Source organism: Callionymus lyra, chromosome 6, assembly GCF_982586985.1.
Source record: "Callionymus lyra chromosome 6, fCalLyr1.hap1.1, whole genome shotgun sequence".
NCBI lineage: Eukaryota > Metazoa > Chordata > Actinopteri > Syngnathiformes > Callionymidae > Callionymus > Callionymus lyra.
The window spans coordinates 23,288,102-23,308,685 of NC_141823.1; the positions used below are offsets into that span (position 1 = coordinate 23,288,102).

Here is a 20,584-nt window from a genome sequence, read left to right on the forward strand (position 1 = left end):
ATGTCTTACGTGAAAGATGTTGAAGTCGTGCAACACTACATGTATTTTCTCTGAACAAACAGGCACAAGAAGTCTAAGTTTGCAGATCCTGGAGTGAGCAACTTGACCTACAGTAACCCTTCATACCGGACGTCCACACAGGAGGTCAAGCTGGAGGCGTCGCAGAAGCCTCCCATATACAACCAGCTGCGATACAAGAAAGAGGTAAACGCGCTCGTGCTACATGTGTTTGAGGAGACGTTGTCGATGAACATGTCAACCATCTTTTCCTCTCCCCTACCGCAGTTCTCTCATCCCTACAACTCTCTCTCTCCGTTTATTTTTTGAGCCACACGGCCTGTGGAGAGGTAGCATTCATTGCATGAGGGTTTTGTTTGTTCATCTTCATTTGGCTTCTAGACTTGCACGCTACTTGATTTGTATGTTCTAGAACAAGTTGAATTACCTTTATAATGATGAAGACCAGGTCTTTTGTTCTTTATAGCACAAACATAACTTGAAAAAGATGATACAATATATACAGAATATTTATTTTAGATGTCTAACTTTTTTGCTTTTATTTAATATAGAATAATTACAATGGCATAATAATAAACTACATTCTACCTCGTCTAATATTGGTTTACTATGTTCATGCAATATAAAAAAATTGATTTATTTTTCTTTGTAGGAAAGACGTTAAAAGTTACACTAATGATATATATTTTTGTATTAAAAAATAAAAATGAATGGTAATTAAAATTATGAGAAAAAATGTATATATATTGTGTATATACTTTTTGTATAATTGTTTCTCACACTTTTTATTACTATTAATTGTCCTTTAAAATTAATTTGATTTTCTAACATTTAAGAAATGAGTGTCGTTCTGAATGTAGTCTTTTTACTTCTGTGCATGAAATGTTTTTCACTGACTTTGAAGTGTTTGTTTGCAGTTGAGTGTTAAATAATCCTTAAGAATATTCAAAACTAAAATGAAGATGAAGTTAAACAGTGACTCTAAATCTTCCCCTGTTTTAAGAGTGTGAGTGGTTGTAGTCCATCGTCATCTTTCGAAAAGAACACACCTTATTTTTCACATTGCAAATTTATATCCTACTTTTTATTGCCTGTTTGAGTCCGTGGCTCCTGCAAGGATTCTAATAAGGTCGTCAACTTTGTTTGATATTATCTAAAGGAACAAAGTATTTGTAATAGCCAGAACATGTTAATGTTACACGGTAGTATGTAAACTGGACGGCATCATTTAGGGTTTTTAAATATAGAATTATTTATTTACAATTTTAAGTAAAATTAAAGTCATAAAAATGTGTTTCAATGACATTTAAAAATTATATAATCCACCAAACTTCAATTAACAGATAACATTCTTTAAAAACAATTTCAAGACGCATATTTCTAACTTTGAGAGCTCTTAAAATGGACTGTTGTGCTGGTTTAGTAGCATGACCTTTTATCAGTTAGTCATTTAAACTAAAGGTAGGTGAAACCTATACTGTCTGTTTGTATTATGTTAAAGACAATAGTTTCTATTACTGCATCATGCGATTGTCAGGGTTGAAATCTTTTGTGTCATTTTTGAATGTCCTGGAATCATGAAAGATTTGAGCACATTTATTCCGAGTGAGCTCACCACATAGTCCAGGATGACCCTCACCCTTCAACTCCTTGTCTCTCAGGGGGGAGGAGACGGCGGCTACACCAAGGAGAAGATCCGCATCGTGGAGGGTGTTTGTCTCCTGTCCAACGAGGAGCTTTACTGGGACGACCTGAAACAGATCAAACCCTCTCGGGGAGGCCTTCACACCTGCATGCGCACGGACACCGTCTCCCTGCAGGCCAGCAGCGCCTCGCTGGACGACGGCGAAACGGAGCAGCTCCTCCAGGAGGAGGCGTCCGAGTGCTCCTCCATCACCACCCTGACTCCCTCGGCCATCACCCCCCTGCGCCACGCCACGCACAGCCTCCCCGACACCGGCTGGTCCTGCACGCGCAAGCCTTCCACAGAAAGCGAAGTCTGAAGCGAGCGCTCCTCCGTCATCTCAGCCTCTTCTGCCCAAAACACAAGCGTATTTATAGCTGGTTCAGAATGTCAAGCGGTACAGTTGCTAGAACGAGTCTAAAAAAAACTGTGGCTCCGTCCTACTCCAGCGCTCCTCCCACGGCCATCACGGGGGGAACGGACTGGATTTGGACAGCAGTGGTCTCTAAAGTGGAGCCTTTTTTTCAAAAGACTCCCGACATGTACAGAAGGTTCTCTCGGTTCTGGGCGATTTTTAGGAACAAAGCTATAACATCCTCCGCTCTGGATTATAACGACACACTCTCCGATGTCTCTCTATTTATGAACTTCTTCCTACGTCAGAGTGGGTTTGCTGACCGTGAGAGTGTTTGGTTGAAAGCCGAGTTCTGACCGTGCCAAAGGGTGGAGCGTCGCCGTCTTCACACTTCCTCCTGAAATTACACGTCATCTCCTCTCACTTTATTTAACAGTGTGCCATCCAGGCTTTGACACTACCTGCTTCAGATTTTTAATTGTAGTTACTTTGTCTTGTTTTTTTTATTTAAACGAAAATGATCCTCAGGCATCGTCTGGGAAGTGACAGCCTAAGTGCCAGACGTTTTCTTTTGTTTTCATTCCTCAGCTCTATATTTATTTTGTCAAAGGCTGTAGAATGTGCATTTTTTTCAAGCAGTGATTTACAAAAAAAAAAAAAATAGTAGTCGACTTATATCACTAAATCATCTCTTTTACTCATGGTGTGCAGATGGTTTTCGATTCGCCACCATTTTCTGTCCCCGACAAGTATTATGAATTTAATTTATTTGAACTGCAGTACGTTTTCTCTCAGCCCTCCAAAATAGATGTAAATATATATGTTCTCAGGATTTACAGCACTTATGCTATAATAAGAGGCTCTTTTATTTAGTGTGGCTACCATAGTTTTCTGGCTCTTTTCCGTTTTATTGTCGCGACTGAAACAAAACAAAAAAAGATTTGGCTTCCACAGTAAGATCCCTGCTTAGAAAAGATTAACTTTAACTGGAGATCAATTAAACAGTTGTACAAAAGAAATTGTAGAAAATTTACGTGCATCATAAATCGGTTTAATCTTTATTAATGATCAAAACAAATATCTACCTAAACTCGAATCACATTGCCAGACACTTATTTATTATTAATTTTTTTAATTGAGTGTTTTGGCTACAGTTATTCAGAAGGAAAAGGTTAGCAAAGGAAAGATTAATTTCTAATACTAGTACGGTGCTTTGATGAGTCCAATGAAATGCAATCATGCTCTTCGTACTAAAGGTTAATTAGACGTTTTAGAACCGTGTATATTGAAGTATCCGCTACAAGCTCGGCAAGTTCGCTGATTTTGCTGCTAGACGAAGCACTGAAGCCAATGAAAGAGGGTCTTGGCAGCTACATAACTACGGTGTCTTACTGTTGGTACACATCATCATCATCATCATCTTCATCCTCGTCATCGTCATCATCATCATCCCGGCTCTCAATCCCTCCACCTCTGCTGCAGGAATGATACAACTGTACAGATTTTACCACGAGGATCGTCTAAGCAAACGTTGTCGTGTTACATTGTATAGTCTTTTGTACAAAGGGATTTCTTGACATGTTTCTAGACTTATAATATTAATTTTGCTCACTGGAGAAGAACCTTATTTGTTTTTATTTTTTTGCTGGATTCTTTTTAACCACTGTGTTTTCAATTATTGTACATGATAGGGAAGATGCCAGTTATTTAATAGTGCCCTTTTATGAAATACTGGTCGCGTATAGCTGTTGTAAAGTTAACAAAAAGAGGTATTTATGATTTCTTTGGTTGTCATTTGATGTGTAAATATGAAAAGACTGTATATGTATTTCCATGGCAGTACTAACAAGCTGTGTTGTGTGATATAGTGAATTATCCCTTTGCTATCTTTTAATATAAAATTGCATTTGCCTTTTGATGAAACGCTCAACTGTGTCCCTTTATTGACCCACAAGATCAGAGGCTGGAGAGTTCTCAAATGTTTAATAATTATAATTATTATTATACTAATGCATTTCAAGGTGGAATCATCTGATCTTCTCCAGGGTTCAGGTCACTCACGACAGCCTCTCTCTCTTCATTTAATATCATCCTACAGATGTTCTCAATCCTCAACCATCAAGCCCTGAACATCCATGATTGTAAAATCTCTTGTCACTAAATCACATAAGATCAATTATGAAATAAATGATTAAAAAAAAATAAAGGTTCACTGACCATCAAACACTGGAGATCTTCTCCAACTATGAAGCTCTACAGGAAAATAAAGAGACCTGCATTTGTGACAGTGAGAAGATATTCTATGTTCCTCCATTTTTTCAAGTTTCTACGAGTGCTGGACTTCCTTTTAACAATGTCAGCTGGTTAACAAATAAATATCATGTCAAACGTCACAAATACAGGTTTAATTATATATTTTAGAAGGAACTGGTTTAAAAAATAAAAAATAAAAATCTGACCCACATTAACACGGAAATCGAACAAGAAATTCAATTGTAATTTTCTTTTTTTAATGATTAAACTTTGAATTTGGATCAAAACTGGTTTGAGACAGTAACTCTGACCAAAGACAAGAAGAAGAGTCGGAAGAGTCAGAGTAGAAGATGCTCAGGATGTTATTGCAAGTCCAGAATATGAGGGAGGAACAGCTCACTTCCAGTTTTTGAGACGCTGTTGGAGAAGAACAGATGGTGAGGAGAGAAGAAGAAGAAGAGTAGAACGGCCAATGAGGTTTAGGGATGTGACACATGAGGACATGTAGAAGACAGGAGTGAGGTTAACGTGAAGGACGTTGTGGCAAACTCTGTGGGGAATTGTTAAAGGACGACAAAGAGACAATGAGCAAAAAATAATAATTATTAAATCAATAAAGACAAGTAACTGTACTTTCAGGTATAACTGACCTTAAGTTCTTCCTTTATATCCAGCAAACTTGAACCAATCTATGGTATGTTACTGTCGTGGCCTTAAAGAGCAGTACATATTACATCTTACATATTTGAAAAAATAATAACTATTTGATTATAGCTTAAATGTTGCATTTACAAATAAAACTTGCTTCCTTTTGCGGAAGTTGACACGGCTTGCACTTCCAGTAGTGACCGGAAGATGGCGTATCGTTTGTATAAGATGAGTCGGCAGCGGCTCCGTAGTCACAGAAGAAGAAGAAGCAGCAGCGAAGAGCTAACAGTAGCAGAGCTTCTTTTAAAAAACATGTGGCGCGAACTTTGAGTTGACTTGTAGTTAGCTTAAAGTCTTTACCAAAGAAAACCTTATCGTTTAAAAAGGTAAGTGATTCTAGCATTTGTTTCCTCCAGTAGAGAACATTTTGATTAATAATCGCTAAAATAATGTTTAATGTTCATTCGCTGTTGAATGAAGGCGACATACATGCTGCTGAAGCTATATCACGTATTTACTCGTGTAAATATATATATATATATAGACATTTATGTTTGTTGTTTGTAACTTATCCACATGTGCTGAGCAGGTAATGGCGGATTGTGTTGAATGGATTCTTTTATTTTGTTGGTCCATTTCAACAGTCGATTCTACCGCCAGAGGCCTTCTGTACGATTTAAACTTTTACATCCTGCCTCATTCTTTTAGCAGGAAATATTAAATGCTCCACATTTAAGATGTTTCTTCTGTATAATTGTATTTTAAATTCATACTAAAACGTATTGGACACATAGGCCTTTTGCAGCACAACTACATGTTTGTTTTTGGGGGCAAATGATCAGTGTTTGCGTTTATGTTACTGTAACTCTATCTGCTGATACTTTGATGGTTTGAGTTCTGGGAAAATTCTTTATAAATGTTTTTTCTTTCACTGGTGCTGTCGAGGATCAATAAAGTTTATCTAACTTTTATTTTGTTCTGTATGTCCAGCAGGTGGCGGTGACGGTCCAGAGTTCTCGGTGGATTTTTCAGGTACCTACTTTACTTCACTAGTGATTTTTAAAAAGTAGTATTTCCGGGTTAACCGGAAGGCTGTGAGAGTGATGAGTTGCACTAACAGTTGAGGTGAGATGCAGTTGCGTCTACGCTTCAAGCCGACTCCATGTGAGGACACGCCTAATGTGCACAGGGGCCATCTGACTCTAGCCTTCTGCTCTAAATGAACCGCATGTTTTCTTGAATGGTGTTTCACTGTCTTTAATGCATGTTAATAAAACATCCGTGTCTTTGTGAAGGTGACGCTGTTATCTTTGGAGGATGATGACGCTGGATTGAATTTCTTTTTGGAAAAAGCCCTATTCAGTGAGGTATGTCAATCATCCATGTTCAGGTTTTAGTGATTTGTAAATAAATGAATCTTTACTTGTTGTATACTGATGTTTTCTGAAGACATAAAATAAATGTTTCCTCGTTAAGTTGAAGAATAATGGTTTATAAATGAGAACATGATCTGTATTTACACTTTTCTTTCTTTTTTTTTCACCTTCATTGAGCCTAATGACGTTAAACTCTTGCTCATTATGTAGCTCAAGTATGACCTTCAATGGTGATGTTAAATGGCTTTTTTGAAATGTAGCTCTTGCTGCTTCAGAAAGTCGAACATGTCTTTGAAAGTAATCCTTGCTATTGTCACCAGTTTCTCATGTATTAATGAATCCTTCAATTATTAAGAAGCCTCTTAAGACCTGTGGCATTGGCTTTTGTTATTCAATGAACTAGTTCTAACAAAACAAAGACACTGATTCTGAAAAAGTTTTATTTTTAAACATCAAAAAGGTTTGACAATGAAGAGTTGCACTAACAGCCGGGTGCTCGTGGCAGTGTCACAGCACACCGTTCTGACCACCTGAGGAGACGCCAATTGTGCACAGGGGCCATCTGAGTCAAACTGCCAATAATCACTTTGTCCTTTTTACATCCAGGCTTGTTTTATTCAAAATCTTTTCTTTTTTCTTGCAGCTTCATCAAAACTGACGAAGGTGAGGATGATTCTAATGAATGGAAGTAAGGTTTGGTTTTTTAGAACACCTGTTACTTTATAGTAAATACCCCAAAGTTACCTTCTATGTAGACAATCTACTGTATGTACTAAAGGGCAAAGTTATGAGTTCGTATTTACTTTCATCCATTTGGCTGTATTCCTGAAGATGCTTAACACTTATCTGAGCACAAGGTGTATATAATGCTTATAGGGATTTCAGGATTTCCTTTAGGTCTTATTTCAACAATGCACTACCTTTTTAAGGTCTTGGAATTGTCTTTAGAAACTAAAGTTCTTGTTTCAGAAACTATAAAGTAACTAAAATATGGATCAAGAGTATCAGTGCAGGATTTTTTAAAATGGGACCGACGGGTGATTAAAATGTATTTAACTTGCACATCACAAGCTTTAAATAAATATGTATTTTTGGCAAATCTGTGTCTTTGTTTTTCTTTTTTCCTGTCTAAATGTGAAATGGGTCTTGAACTGTGTTTTAGTCGTAAGTGTGACTCATTGAGCTTGTATTGACCTCATGCATGTTACCAGTGTTCAGATGATTTGTTTAAATATAAGTTTAATTCTAAAGGTAGGACATGAGTCCTTCCCTGACAAGTGCACATCTCTAGATTGCCCCACAAGATTCCAGTTGCATGTTTTGATGCAGCTGTAGTGCTGTCTGTTCTCCTCTTGGTGGCGCCTCAACATCAGTGAATTTGTGCCACTTCTACCTGAACCCCTCAACCTAGTCTGTTTTTTTTTATTTCATAGTTGCCTCTTCACTAGTGCCTCGAGGCGATGCAAAGATTGAGTTCCTGCAGTCGTGAACCTTGATGACAGCATCCTCTGTAGTCCAGATGGATCTGTGTGGTCAACATGACTCCATCAAAGGGATGCATGCGTGTCAAGTTTTACTTGACTCTTGAAGTACTTCTCTGCCACTTGTGTTTGAGACATTTGCTTGACTGCTCATCGTACTTGACAAAGTGGATAAATGTGTTGGTCAGAACAACCCATGCTCTAAAAATGTTTCTGCACTTTCCATACTAACGTGGACGGTCAAACTAAAAAACAATTGCAGTAGGAGAGGTATTTTTCTATTAACCCATTTCCCGCCATCTGTTAAAATTCTTGTTTTTCCCCTTGTGCTAATTTTTTTTTGATATATTTATAAACTTTATATTTCCTGATTATATTTTAATACAACATTGAAGTTAGTTTTCCAACCCTGGTTCTTGACTATCACATTCAAATGACACAGTACCGTCTCCTCACTCTGTTATTTCTCTCCGACGTTTGTCAGTTTCTCCCAGTGGTTTTGAAGGCTTTCAGAGTTCAGTGGTAGTTTATCTGAAATAAAGTGGTGTGACAGCTCTTTATGGACCTGGATCCGTTTCTTTCCCAGCCAGGATTCACTCGAGTATGAATTCAGTCGTCTGCCAGTCCGTACTCTTCCATTATGGCTGTACTGTCAGTGTGAGCTTGACTGTACATGATGCTTCCCTGACATCCTTCTAGAGCAGCAACCAGTAGAGCTGGAGGGGCTGAGGTTAGCTTCTCGTGGTGATGTGCTCTTCTATCCATGCTCTTAACAGTTTAAGACAATAACAAATACCCTTTGGCTTCAACATCCCCTGAATAATTTTCCCCTCATCAATTATCAGTTTAATGAATTTTATTTTTTTAGAACTAGCTGTTTTTACAATTTACTTTTCTCTGCCTGCACTGTGGTGATCAGCATAGCTTCTAATACTGGATGATGAACGAATGCAGTCAAATCAATGTTGCCTTTCCTAACACTTTAACATCCTTAACTTTGATCTAAATAGCTAAAGCTTTAAATATTAGTTCATTGCAGGAGCACATGCAGAAATTTGGTGGAATGTTCTATTTGTCTGTTTTATTTCACTGTATTTGGTACTTAAATATTTAAAATGTTATTTGGTGTTTGTGCTGCAATATTCCCTTCTAAGATAATTAGCAACAAAATTAAAAGCAGCTATGAGGGAAAATAAAACGTTTTTTTGCTTGTTTTTCTTATAGTATATATATTTTTTATTTGAATCAGTTTGTAGAATTTGAAGCAGATGGATGTATTCGATCGCAACTCTTATTACATAAGTACAAACTTATTATTATTGTTCCAAAATCCTTATTACTAGACTTTTATTATTATGGACATGTGTATCGATTCCTGTTCAATGGAGATGACGTTAAGGAATAAAGTTATATTGCTCTCAAAATGTCCACCATGAACGTGCACTATTCATATTTCATTGTGCTCAACACATCATCAATTATTATCCCGGTGTTTGTCTCCATGGTTACCACTGCTGCACTTTGAACACTTTGTTACCCATTTTAACACTTCTGCATCAGACAAATTGTTCTCTGGATCTAGTGGAAGTTTGCAGCGAATGATGAAGTTTATCTCCACACCATTGTGCAGTTGCTTTCACAGAGATTCTTAATTGTTCGCCTCATCGTGCTCGCAGGGGACCCGAACAAAGACTCGCTTCAGTACAGACACACGGCGTCGGTGTGATTGACAGCCATGCAGAAAGTCATTATAGTGAGCTGAGTACATAAGTATCCTGCAGCCCACTGATGTTTCCACAGCTGCATCTGAGGGAAAGTTCTCCTCAAACACGGCTGCTGAGATAAGGTCACACGAGGACCTGCTGAGGATCATAGACTCCAGAGCCTCAGACAACTGTGGACAACTTTGACAAGTTAACTGGAATTCAACTACATTTTCCGCAAGAATTTAAGTGATTGTGTCAAAAATCCCTGTAATTCTTTTCTAAAAGTTAGCCTGAGACAGATTAAATTGGCCCAGTTCCCGTGTTTGGTTATGTGAAGTTTTAATGGCAATTTTGTTGTGAATTCATCCAACTTTTGTCAACTGTTAACTGTTTGTCTAGTGTGTTGTGATCCACAATCACTTTTAACCCGACCATCATAGTCTGACGTCTCACCAAAATCTTCCCATTTAGAAATTTAAACCTTGAGCTGTATCACATGTTGTCCAAGACAACATTTACACTTTTTTGTATTAATTATTTAAACATCCATAAAGATCTACACAGGTGTCTCAGGCTGGAGTCAAGTATTTTTTTGGAAAATAGTTTTTAAGGTACCAGCCGAAGTACCCGGCTTTTATTGTTAAGATACAAAACTGTGACAAATTATTTACATTTATTTATTTTTATCTATTTATAAATAATTCCTGAAAAATGCTTATGCCATGTAATTTAATTTGAAATATTTTGTTGTCCATGGTCTCGTCAGATTCCGAAAAATAATATGAAAGCTGTTAAGGGCCAAAAAAGGCCAAAAACGTTTGAGGATTCGCGACTTCTATCGCTTGCTTTGAATATTGAATGTAAAATGTTTGAAATATAGGGTAATAATAAGTCAGTGAACCACCGTATTTGGGCTTTTGTGAAAAACATAAAGCAGAGTTAGTCCAGACACAAAGCAGTTCTTGGCGGTCATTTTGTGCCCATGTAGATCTCTGTAGCAAAACTGAGGGTCAAAAGTACTTTTCAAGTATCAACACTTATAAACGTACATGTCATTTAAACTCTTCTTAAGGCTTTAGCATTTCATTGCTTTTCAAACATAAAGAGCAAATTGAATTCCAGACTGTTTTGAATGTTCTTCATACTGTGACACTAGTAACTCTCCCTTCATGTTCTCCTGCCACAATACCTGCACCGTACAGAAGCCGTGATTTAAGTGTTCCGATGTTTCGTGTCAGCCTTCAAAGATTCAGCGAGAGATTTAAAAACTGGTGGTTTTATGTTCATTATGTTCGTGAGAGAAAAGGCCGTCACAACATGGAACAAAAGCGCCGCTGTTCATCTACATGCTAATAGCTATTAAGTGGCGCCAAACACGACAACGCAACGAAAACCCTTCGCCGCGTTCGTGGCAAAGTGCTGCACAATGTCACCCCGGTTAGTGACAGTCTGGATGAGGAGCACTCGGAGGTGTAGCAAACAAATAAATCATTTGTTTATGTCCCTGTGAGGAGAGGAGGTAAAATATGCGGAGGTTGAATGGATCGCCGCTGAACTGGATCAAAGACGTGTCATTTATTTTCATAAAGCGTTTTGTCTTTTGAGCAAATCAATGTTGCCACTGCATCTCCACAATCCCCCGACTTGGCTCTCAGAGACCTGCACTGCCTCGAATCGTTTCAAGGATGCTGCTCTTCTACTGAGGCGTCTGTGGCGTGTTTTTCTACATATTTTCAGGTTTAGTGGAGGAATCTGGCAAAGACGACGCTTGAGTGTTTCCGGAATTTTTGCCGGAACAAATGAAGTAGCTGAATATTCAAGATTTTAAATTTTCCAATGTTTTTATTTTAATACCTGATGAATCTTTAATTTTTTTAAATCTTTTATTCAACTGAATCACTTCCTGTGAAGTCTGGTTCGCCATTAAAGCGACATTTTATGAGACAAGGTTGCCGTTAACCAGCAAGTATGTATGCTGCCCCCCTGAGGTGAGAGTAGAACAATGAAACAAATCACAACTATAACCTTCTTAACTTCTTTATTTTCTGCTTTAAATCTCTTTTGTTTAGCTGAGAGGCATGTTTTTATTGAATGTTTGAAGAAAGTTTCTTCTGTTTTTCATAGTTCTTTTAAAGTTCTTTGGAATAATATTGAGAATCCCTACATGACATGAAAATGAAACATTTTCAGCAAGTATTTATAGCGTCAAGGCACTGCAATACTTATTTATAGGGCAATTAAAATGTTGATTTAAGTGTGTCTTAAATAGATGTTGGACTAAATTGTATCATCAGTATGTGTCTGTTTGTACAAAACTCTCTTTTCTTAGAAATATTTACGTTAGAAAATGTGCTTAAGCCCCGCCCACTGAAAACTTTACTCTGATGATGAAATCTTGTTCACAATGACCACGTCTCTTAGCTGGGATTGGTCAAGCCAAGAGGTTTGTCACCACGTGTCATCAATCCCAGAAGTCTTCACCTCCAAGGGACTTGTTGTATAAACAAAGCAGTTGTGATTACAGCTGACTGCAGGAGGAGTGAAGCCATTATTACATCATAATGGACTTTGTTCTTGTAACCTCTCGTTCGCTGAATTTTCAGAACTTGATAAAGTAATAAATGATGAAGTAATAACTTCAAAACATGGTCATGATGAGAGACTTACTGCATCTTGGAGAGAAAGACTTGAAACATGCAAGTCAGGAGAGTTGGATTTTCACATTAGTGAGCAACACGAATATTTACTGTAGGTTTGTAAGTGTTTTCTCTGGCATCTAACAGTGTCAGAAAAGTGTATCTGCAATTGAATTAAATCTCTGTTTCGCCATTAACGGATGCGGTATGTGAATCTTGTTTCAGTTTCTGGTTTCATCTTCCCGGTAAGTTTAAAAAATAACAACTCAGTACTTCATATGAAAACTAGAGCGACAACAAGTAGAGCTGGAGGGGCTGAGGTTAGCGTCTCTGTCATGAAGCAGTCTGGTGGTCGTGTCACGCTCACAGAATGTCTAATGAGTTTTACTTCATGAGTAATGACTGTTCAAAGTGAAACCGGTAATAATTAAAAGATAAATCATCTCAAAATGGCACTTAACCTGTTCTGATTCTGATATTTAAGAAAGCTGGATTTCACTTAATGCTTTGATAAACTGATGATTTTCTTCAGTAAAACGAAAGATACACATTTATACAAAATTGAAGATTCATTTGTTCTAAAGAAGCATCATTTCCCAGGAATGTTCTGTGAGATGCCCCGTAGCTGTGTTGGCTTGAAAGACTGCTCGGTTCCGGAACACACAAAAGGCTGTGGGGAAGCTGCGAGTCGTGGGTGTGAGGAGCAGTTACAACAAAGTTACTGGCTGACTGGAAATGTGTTGCTTTGCTGAGAGGCTCACTGAGTCAGGTCAGCTTTGTCCTCGGAAGAAAGTTGAGAACCTCAGGCTGCATTTCCAGTAACGTTTCCTTCCAATAAACTGAATTAAGTGTACGGTGCGGTTGTTTTCCTGGTCGCATCCGAGTGGAACTTTCGTAATCTATAGTGTTTTAGCCACAGATAAAATATGTAATAAAACAGTTGTGTCATCAGCATACGATGCACAATTCACACATTTAACACATTTACAGACTTGATTTAACACTTTAGCTACATGTTGACACAGAAGGCTTTGATTGTCTTTCATAACAAACAAATGAGTTAAGAGAAAAATATTGTTTAAAAAACTGATATTTTCGTAGTTAACAACCTGAATGTTTAATCTGTGAAAGAGAAAAAAAGAGGTTTATCAATAAAATGTATTATTTAAAAAATGTATAGTAAAGAAATGTATAAATAAAATTGTACAAAAGATTTGTGTTTCTTTTTTGTCTCGACGCACAAAGTCATGGTAAAATATTCCCCATGCAGAGATTAAATGGGTTTTTACCGGTGTTTTAACCCACTTTTTTCAAACAAATGTATGATTATGACACATATTTGATTGTAATAGTTTGTTTATTGTTATTGTTTGTGTTGATGAAATTGGTGGTAATTGGGACTTCATAGATGAGCTATGGCCAGAGGACACGAGAGAAGATAACATGCCTTAAACTTTACAGGAAGTCCTGATTTTTCTACTGCATAGAGCTGTGTATCGAGGTCATTGCCGTGCAGCTCTGTCCTTCAGATTGTCAGTGAAGAACTTCCCAAGGCTTTTCATTGGCTTCTCTGAAACTGTTGGAATCCTGGTGTCTCCTAGCATAAAGCAGAACCGGTCAACCACGTTCCCTCGCTCAAGTGAGGCCTTGAAGAAGCCTCCTGCAACCTGGCACTGAGGTTGTGGTTACTAAGATCTAATATGTGCATTGCAGCTTTTTTTGTTGTTGTTGTTTTGTGTAATCAATATGTAAATGACTCACAGATTTATTTTATTCATGCCAATAACATGGGCATCTTCCTTTGTCTCCTCCACACTCGACTCACAACCCACGTTATTTTGTGTTCATCAAGATTCATTTTCTCCAATATTGATAATTTTCTGTGGGTGTGTCCTGTGACAGGTTAGCGACTTTTTCAGATTGTTCCCCTGGCTCTTGCCCGGAGTAGCTGGGACTGCCTCCAGCCCCCTGCAAACCCCATATGGGAATCAGCGTTACTTGATAACACATTTACTTGTTGAGTCGTTTTATTTCGTCCTTCAATTATTTTACCAACCAAGAGTATAACCCAGAAAAACAGGCTAATAACCTTCCTCGAGGTCCCTCATCATAGGGTGACCCCGTGTCTGCACACCTCACGTCCAATTAGGACGCCCTGAAGAGCAGGAAGGGGGGGGGGGCAGAGATGAAGACACTGGGACTCCGGCTCATAATCCTCGCATTGATTCCACTGAGGTCAATCCATTTGCTTTGGGGTCCCTCGGAGGTTACCGTCAAATGTCATCGGCTGGAGTGCGAGGATGTGTGGTTTGGGGTTTTTCCACATGATTGTCTGAATTGTGGGATCAGCGGCGGAGGAGTCATCTGTCATCATCTGTGAAGGGTGATTTATTCAGAGCCGCAGTAAAGCTGGTTCTGGTGTCTTCGGGTTCATTATAGCATCAAGCATGACCCACATTTCCTCCTTCCGTTCTAAAGCTAGCGAGACGCTGTGCATGTGTGACCCCAGCATCGCAGTGAGAACATAAGGGAGGCTCTCCATCTCTTACCACATCATGAGGAGCATGTTTGTTAGCGACATGCTAAACATGAAACGCTTCCCCGGACTCAGGTGGTGCGTCTGATAAGGGCTATTATGTCTCTCCTCAGCCGTAACATTCAGATATAATGAGCACTATCACTGGTAAATGGACTGAATGTGTTCATCCCCCTTTTCCACCTCAGCCGTACTTAATGCTCACCTCACTATTGTCTGGTTCACATCCACACACTAATGGTAAGGGCTGCTCAAAAGAAGCGTACACAATGACCCGCATAACAAACCCAGTAACCTCCAAAATATCCCTTTTTTTTTTCCTCCACACTCGAGCAGGAGGTGCTACTTTCATTACACAACCATGATAACAAAAGCACCCGTTTTGTTGATGGAGCTACTTCATACTCACGTGTTATTAAAAAGGAAAATGATCTGTAAGTAGATTCTTGGGATGGAAATGTAACAATAAATAACATTAATTTAATTAAATATACAGGTTTTTATCCACTTTTTATTATTTAATACTTTACAAGCACAATAGAACAACAGCCTAAATCTTGTCTTGTAAACAAGTAGACAGTTGATAATTAATAATTGAGTTTTTCCAACATTACAAATACACTGTTCTGACATCAAGGACTTTGTGCCTTTAACACATGATTTTTTTCTACAGATTTAAGAGTCTCAATTGTTAAAAATACGGATCCTAAAAGTTAGGAAGGAGCAGAATAAGACTTCAAACATACAAGCTAAATAACAAACAGTTTTACGTACACAAACAATATAAGTAAACAGTGTTGTCCGGGATTCCCTGCAGAAGATAAAAAAAGCCGTGGAAAGCCATTGAAGTTGTATGTTTAGTGGTGTTTGGATTGACCCAGCAAAGTGTGGCCAAATAAACAGCTCAACAACATCAAAACCTCATTAAAGATGTGAAATATGATGAAGAGACATCAGGGTTGAAGCTGCTCTGCTGCCTCAGGGTCTGGACGGATTGATCTCACCGACTGCAAAAGGGATTCCAAAAAAATGTCAAAACGGGGAAATCCTGGAAAACATCTAGCGTCCACTTGAAGCCAACATAGGTTGGAAGGACAACAACTGAAATGCAGAAAAAGGCAAATCAGTAAAATAACTCAACAGAAAATATAAGAACAAATCCTCACATTGGAAGCGTTCCAGTTGTTAGCGCAAAATCGTCCCCGGTTGGGCGGTCATTTATGGAAAAAAAAAGTATTTGCCGCCAAGGCTTATAGTTGGTCTTCATCTTGGGTTTTTAAAAATCAACATTCCCAGCAGCCCACCGGTCATACGGTCGTCTATTCCACGGATATGGAATGCATAAGCATAGCTATAAGTGACTTCTCCACTTCTCTTTGTTCTTACTCTGGAAACTATTAAAATATATTTCTCTGCGAATCTCCGGGTCCAACTGTGCAATTTGGATAAATAGCCACAGAGGTTTCAAATCCAATAAAAAAAATCTTAAAATCGATTCTGAAGTAGACGGGGAGCTAATGATGATTTTTTTAATGCCTCTCTCACGGAAATCCACGTTTCCACCTGCCTTACGATGAGCCTGAAGGAAGCTGGTCGTGTGCGAGGAGCTAGAATGAGCGATACTTTTAATTAGAATAGGATGACAACATCAAGTTAAACGGCCGTCAACCGGCAAACGACTTGCATGGATGTTTGACAATATTGTGAAGGTCTACATCCGTTAGACTTCCTGCGCTCCTCATTAGAATGCTCTTCTTCCTCCTCATCCCTGCTGCATCTTTGACACGTCGCTCGACACCATGCAGCGACATTTGCTGCCTATTATCAAATCCCCAAATTGTGTAATGTCACGCTGCATCACAGCCCTTATCTGCCATCCCAACATGTTCTCCTGCTCCCCGACTGTCTGCTTTCTCTCCTCCAGCGATTTTCTGCCCCGACTGCCTCTCAAGGTGACTCTTCCCACAAGAAAGCAGCAGCAGAAGTGTGTCGTCTCCTCACAGTCCCTGTCGCTCTGAACCCAGAACAGTTTGGATCTTGTTTTCGACTTGAAGGTTCTCGACCTCGGAGGAGTTCTTCGAAAAACGTTGTTACGACACTTATTTTCGGATGATTAAATCGTCAACATTTTGGTTAAAACGTAAAGTTGAGGGTCAATGTACGAAGATAAGTTGTTGCTAACATTTGAACTTAATGTCAAACTCTCCTGACTCACTCATTTCAAATGTTAAGATGCAGTAAGTCTCTCATCATTACTATGTTTTGAACTTATTACTTTATAAAGTTCTCCCCTGTTTGAAATCTCGGCGAACGAGAGGTTACGTGAGCGGAGTCCATTATGATGTCATAATGGCTTCCCTCCTCCAGACAGCTGCAATCACGCCCTGCTTTGTTTATACAAAGAGTCCCTTGGAAGTGGAGACTTCTGGGATTGATCACGCGTGGTTAGAAACCTTGATGTTTGACCAATCACAGCAGAGTGGGTGTGGTTATGGTAAACAAGATTTAATCTCCAGAAAAACAAATATTTAGAGTGGGCGGGGCTTAAGAACATTTTCTAATGTAAGTATTTTTATTAAAAGAGAGTTTTGTACAAAAAGACACATACTGATGATACAATAGAGTCCAACATCTATTTAAGACACACTTAAATCAACACATTAGTTGCACTTTAAATAAGAAACACATATGTACTACTTTCGTTCCAGGGTATTTATTAAATACAACGACACTAAAATTGTTTTCTTAATAATGGCTTGTTATCGCCTTTTTTCGTTCAAATATGAACCAGGTTTTTGACAAGAATCGAAAATGAAGAAAATCTTGTTGTTACAACGTTCTCCTGAATTCTCCTCGTTCTTTATCGACGTTGCCAGTGAACCGTACGACTGAAGTGTGTTCAGGCCTTGAGCAGCAGATTCGCACTCGAGCCGACGTTGTTTGGAGTTTCAGAAACACATTCAAACACGTCGGGCCAGATGTTCGCCTCCCTCTCCACGTGTGGCTCGACAAACATCTCAAGGTGATTCCTCTCGTTTAATCGAAGGAAACCAGTCTGAAGTGTTTACATTTAGAGAAATTAGATTTCCATATTAATTATGGGGAAATTGTCCCCAACTCTCCTAAACACCTGCTGTAAGGCTCAAGGTGGCGAGGCTGGGATATTAAATCACATTTCCTCAAGCAATTAGGTTACGTTAGAGGAGCAGGGGGTGAGAGACAACCTACTGTGGAGGCAGATGAACACACTTTGGTGAGAAGCAACATTCTCTGCTCTCATAGGTCAGTGTTTATGTTTCTACATGCATGTTCCCCTCGCTGGCAGGTCCAGCACCAGGAAGACATAGACCTATGCTGTGTCTCAAATCGCATACTAGCGTACTAAAAGTTAGTATTTTTAGTACGTTAGTGTGTCTCAATTCTTAGTATGCGAAATTTAGTGCGCCATGCATACTAAATTGGCGTACTAACACGCCCACAAAACTAGCATGGTTCGATGGACACTAACCACACTAAACAGCCGCCATTTTAGTGACGTTTTAAACGGAAGTTACGTCATATATAAATGCATATATATGCATATACTTAAATGTGTATTTTCAGCAGCAGTAGGAGGATAAACACGTCTTCGCTGCTGATACCAGCTTAAATATCTCGCGATTATTTAGATTCTCATATTTTTTCTTTATTTCTTTTTCCAAAGTTGCAATACGTGCTGCCAGCAGGTGTCGATAGCGTTCAAACAGCTGGTTGAAACATCGTTAAATAGAAGTAGAAGAAGAAGCTGTCATGTGATTTCCGGTTAGTGTGTAGCAGCAGTGTTTGATTTGAGACATACTATCTGCGGAGAATTTGCGTACTAGTTAGTATGCATACTAAACTGATGCATACTAACTTCTAGCATACTAAGATTAGTATGCGATTTGAGACACAGCATTGGACTAAACATTCTTACATCATTCACAAACTTGAAAGAAAAATAACATTTTAAGTCCCAAAAAGTGCTATTAAATAACATTTCAATTGATTTGATTTGATTGTTTTTATCATGTTGTTCCTCAATCTGTGACCACCAAACTGCTTTATAACAGTGAGTTAAAGACTCAACTAGCAACCGACACAACAAGAATTTTTAACTTGTCTTTATCTTATTGCGCAACAGAGATTTTACAAATGAAATTTTTTGTTGAGATCAATTGTTGTGTTGAAAATAGATAAAATTGATTTTCTATGTAATCCATATTAAAGAAGCTCTATGCGATTTGAAGTCGAGCGACGCCAGTGGACCAAAGTGGTAGTGTGTAGCCCGACGTGAGACAACATTTCCCATGAGCACTTGCTAAACGTCGCAAAAGTTGTCATGTCCCAGTTTGCAGCAGTTGGACGAATTTTCTGTTTCCAGACTTGTATTGTCTGAATGAAGGATGGATACGGATGAGGTAATGAATCAGATTGTGGATAATGAAGTATGATATGTGTTATGACGGCTTTGTAAATAACATAACTTTAACTTTATTATTGTACTGTAATCCCCCCTCCCCCCCCTCCACAACCAGCGTGATATGTATTATGTCCACACCATCCCCAAGAACTTTTACAGTGAAAATAAGAATCACACAAAACACCTCAAGTCACGGTATATGAGTCATTTAACTAGTTTTAAGTTGATGTGTCATCACAAGTTTTATGAAAGTATTTTAATACAAAAATATTAAGGTACCCAAACTACCTAGAGCTGCTTTAAGAAATAAATTCACATTTTTTATTAATTCATTTTTTTTAGTTGGTAAAACCAGAGGTATTCAAAATATGGGTTTAATATTAAAACATTTTTGAAAAGTCTGACCAAGAACAGTTCTCAGGATCGATGTAGAAGACTTGAATAGAGAAATTCTGAATAGAAAATAATTTCAGACACTTTGCTCCCAAAAGACTAACCTTGCTTTAGGGACGCAGTTTAGATTATGTTACCAATTGGATTCCACATCATTTCGTGGTAGTCAATAACAGAAATATATTATTATAGAGTATTTTCCTTACACAAACCTTCCTCTATTACAGGCTTGGCCCCTTTTCTATAACCTTTTGTAGCCAAATATCTTAGCATTGTGTGTCTACTCTTCTTTCTTCTCCATGAAGAAAACACTTTCTACTTATTTATTCAGTTAAAATGATCATGTTTTCACACCGACTAAGAATGTACTTTTAAATTCCGGACTTCTGTAACTGGCCTATACAGCAGGTTTTCCTGGACATCTTCAACCTGTCGCTGCAGCTGTCCACGGTCCCCCTCCTGCCTCAAGTCCTCCACCAGTGGTGGACCCCCTCCTGATCAATGATCACTGACCCCATCATCATGAAATGAAAGGATCATCCTGAACCATCTCTGCTGGTCTGGACAGCCTGCAGTTGGAACCTCCTCTTCACTGATCCTCCACACCGGCACACCACAGGGCTGTGTGCTCGGCCCTGCTTCCTTACTCCCTCCACGCACCATGCACTCCCTCAACATCGTGAGGTTCACCTACTGTAGTGGGCCACATAACGGGGAACACAGAGAGACGGTCCAGCATCTGGTACAGTTGTGTTCCAGCAACAACCTCGCCCTGAACATCAGTAAGTTCAATATGGACTGCAGGAGGTGCAGGAAGACTCGGCCTCCTCTGAAGCTCTTGGCCCGGGTGGAATACACAGGGGGATGTGGGTCACTGTCAGCCTGACCTGAACTCAATACACACCTCTCACATCCAAGCAGACTTTGACTTCTTAACCCTTGTGTTGTATCAGCGTGAACGACTCAGAGATAACAAAAGGGTTAAAGAGAAACTAATGTGTTAATTTAAGTGTGTCTTAAATATATGTTGGACTCTGTTGTACTCATCAGTATGTGT

General features: G+C 38.8%; 1 protein-coding gene, 1 long non-coding RNA gene and 2 other non-coding genes across 6 annotated transcripts in view; all 4 read left to right on the top strand.

The window, feature by feature from the left end:
- lrp4 (low density lipoprotein receptor-related protein 4) overlaps positions 1-3,980 on the top strand; it is a 77,608-nt gene extending 73,628 nt beyond the window's left edge. For 2 of the 3 annotated variants that reach the window (XM_087794320.1, XM_087794321.1), the window contains exons 37-38: positions 63-204; positions 1,680-3,980. In XM_087794320.1, the coding sequence (XP_087650446.1) occupies positions 63-204; positions 1,680-2,021 (484 nt within the window). In that variant the 3' untranslated portion in view covers positions 2,022-3,980. Of the gene's footprint in view, positions 1-62; positions 205-285; positions 348-1,679 lie in introns of all 3 variants that reach the window. The other variant, XM_087794322.1, reaches the window with a different exon arrangement.
- Positions 3,981-5,218: 1,238 nt separating this feature from the next.
- LOC148077631 (uncharacterized) lies at positions 5,219-7,385 on the top strand. The gene is made up of 4 exons (XR_015711472.1): positions 5,219-5,344; positions 5,949-5,990; positions 6,254-6,325; positions 6,978-7,385. It is a non-coding gene; the product is annotated as an uncharacterized LOC148077631 (long non-coding RNA).
- On the top strand, positions 6,052-6,164 carry LOC148077632 (small nucleolar RNA SNORD67). The gene has a single exon (XR_015711790.1). It is a non-coding gene; the product is annotated as a small nucleolar RNA SNORD67 (small nucleolar RNA).
- Positions 6,796-6,906, top strand: LOC148077633 (small nucleolar RNA SNORD67). Its single transcript, XR_015711791.1, has one exon. It is a non-coding gene; the product is annotated as a small nucleolar RNA SNORD67 (small nucleolar RNA).
- Positions 7,386-20,584: the final 13,199 nt, after the last annotated feature.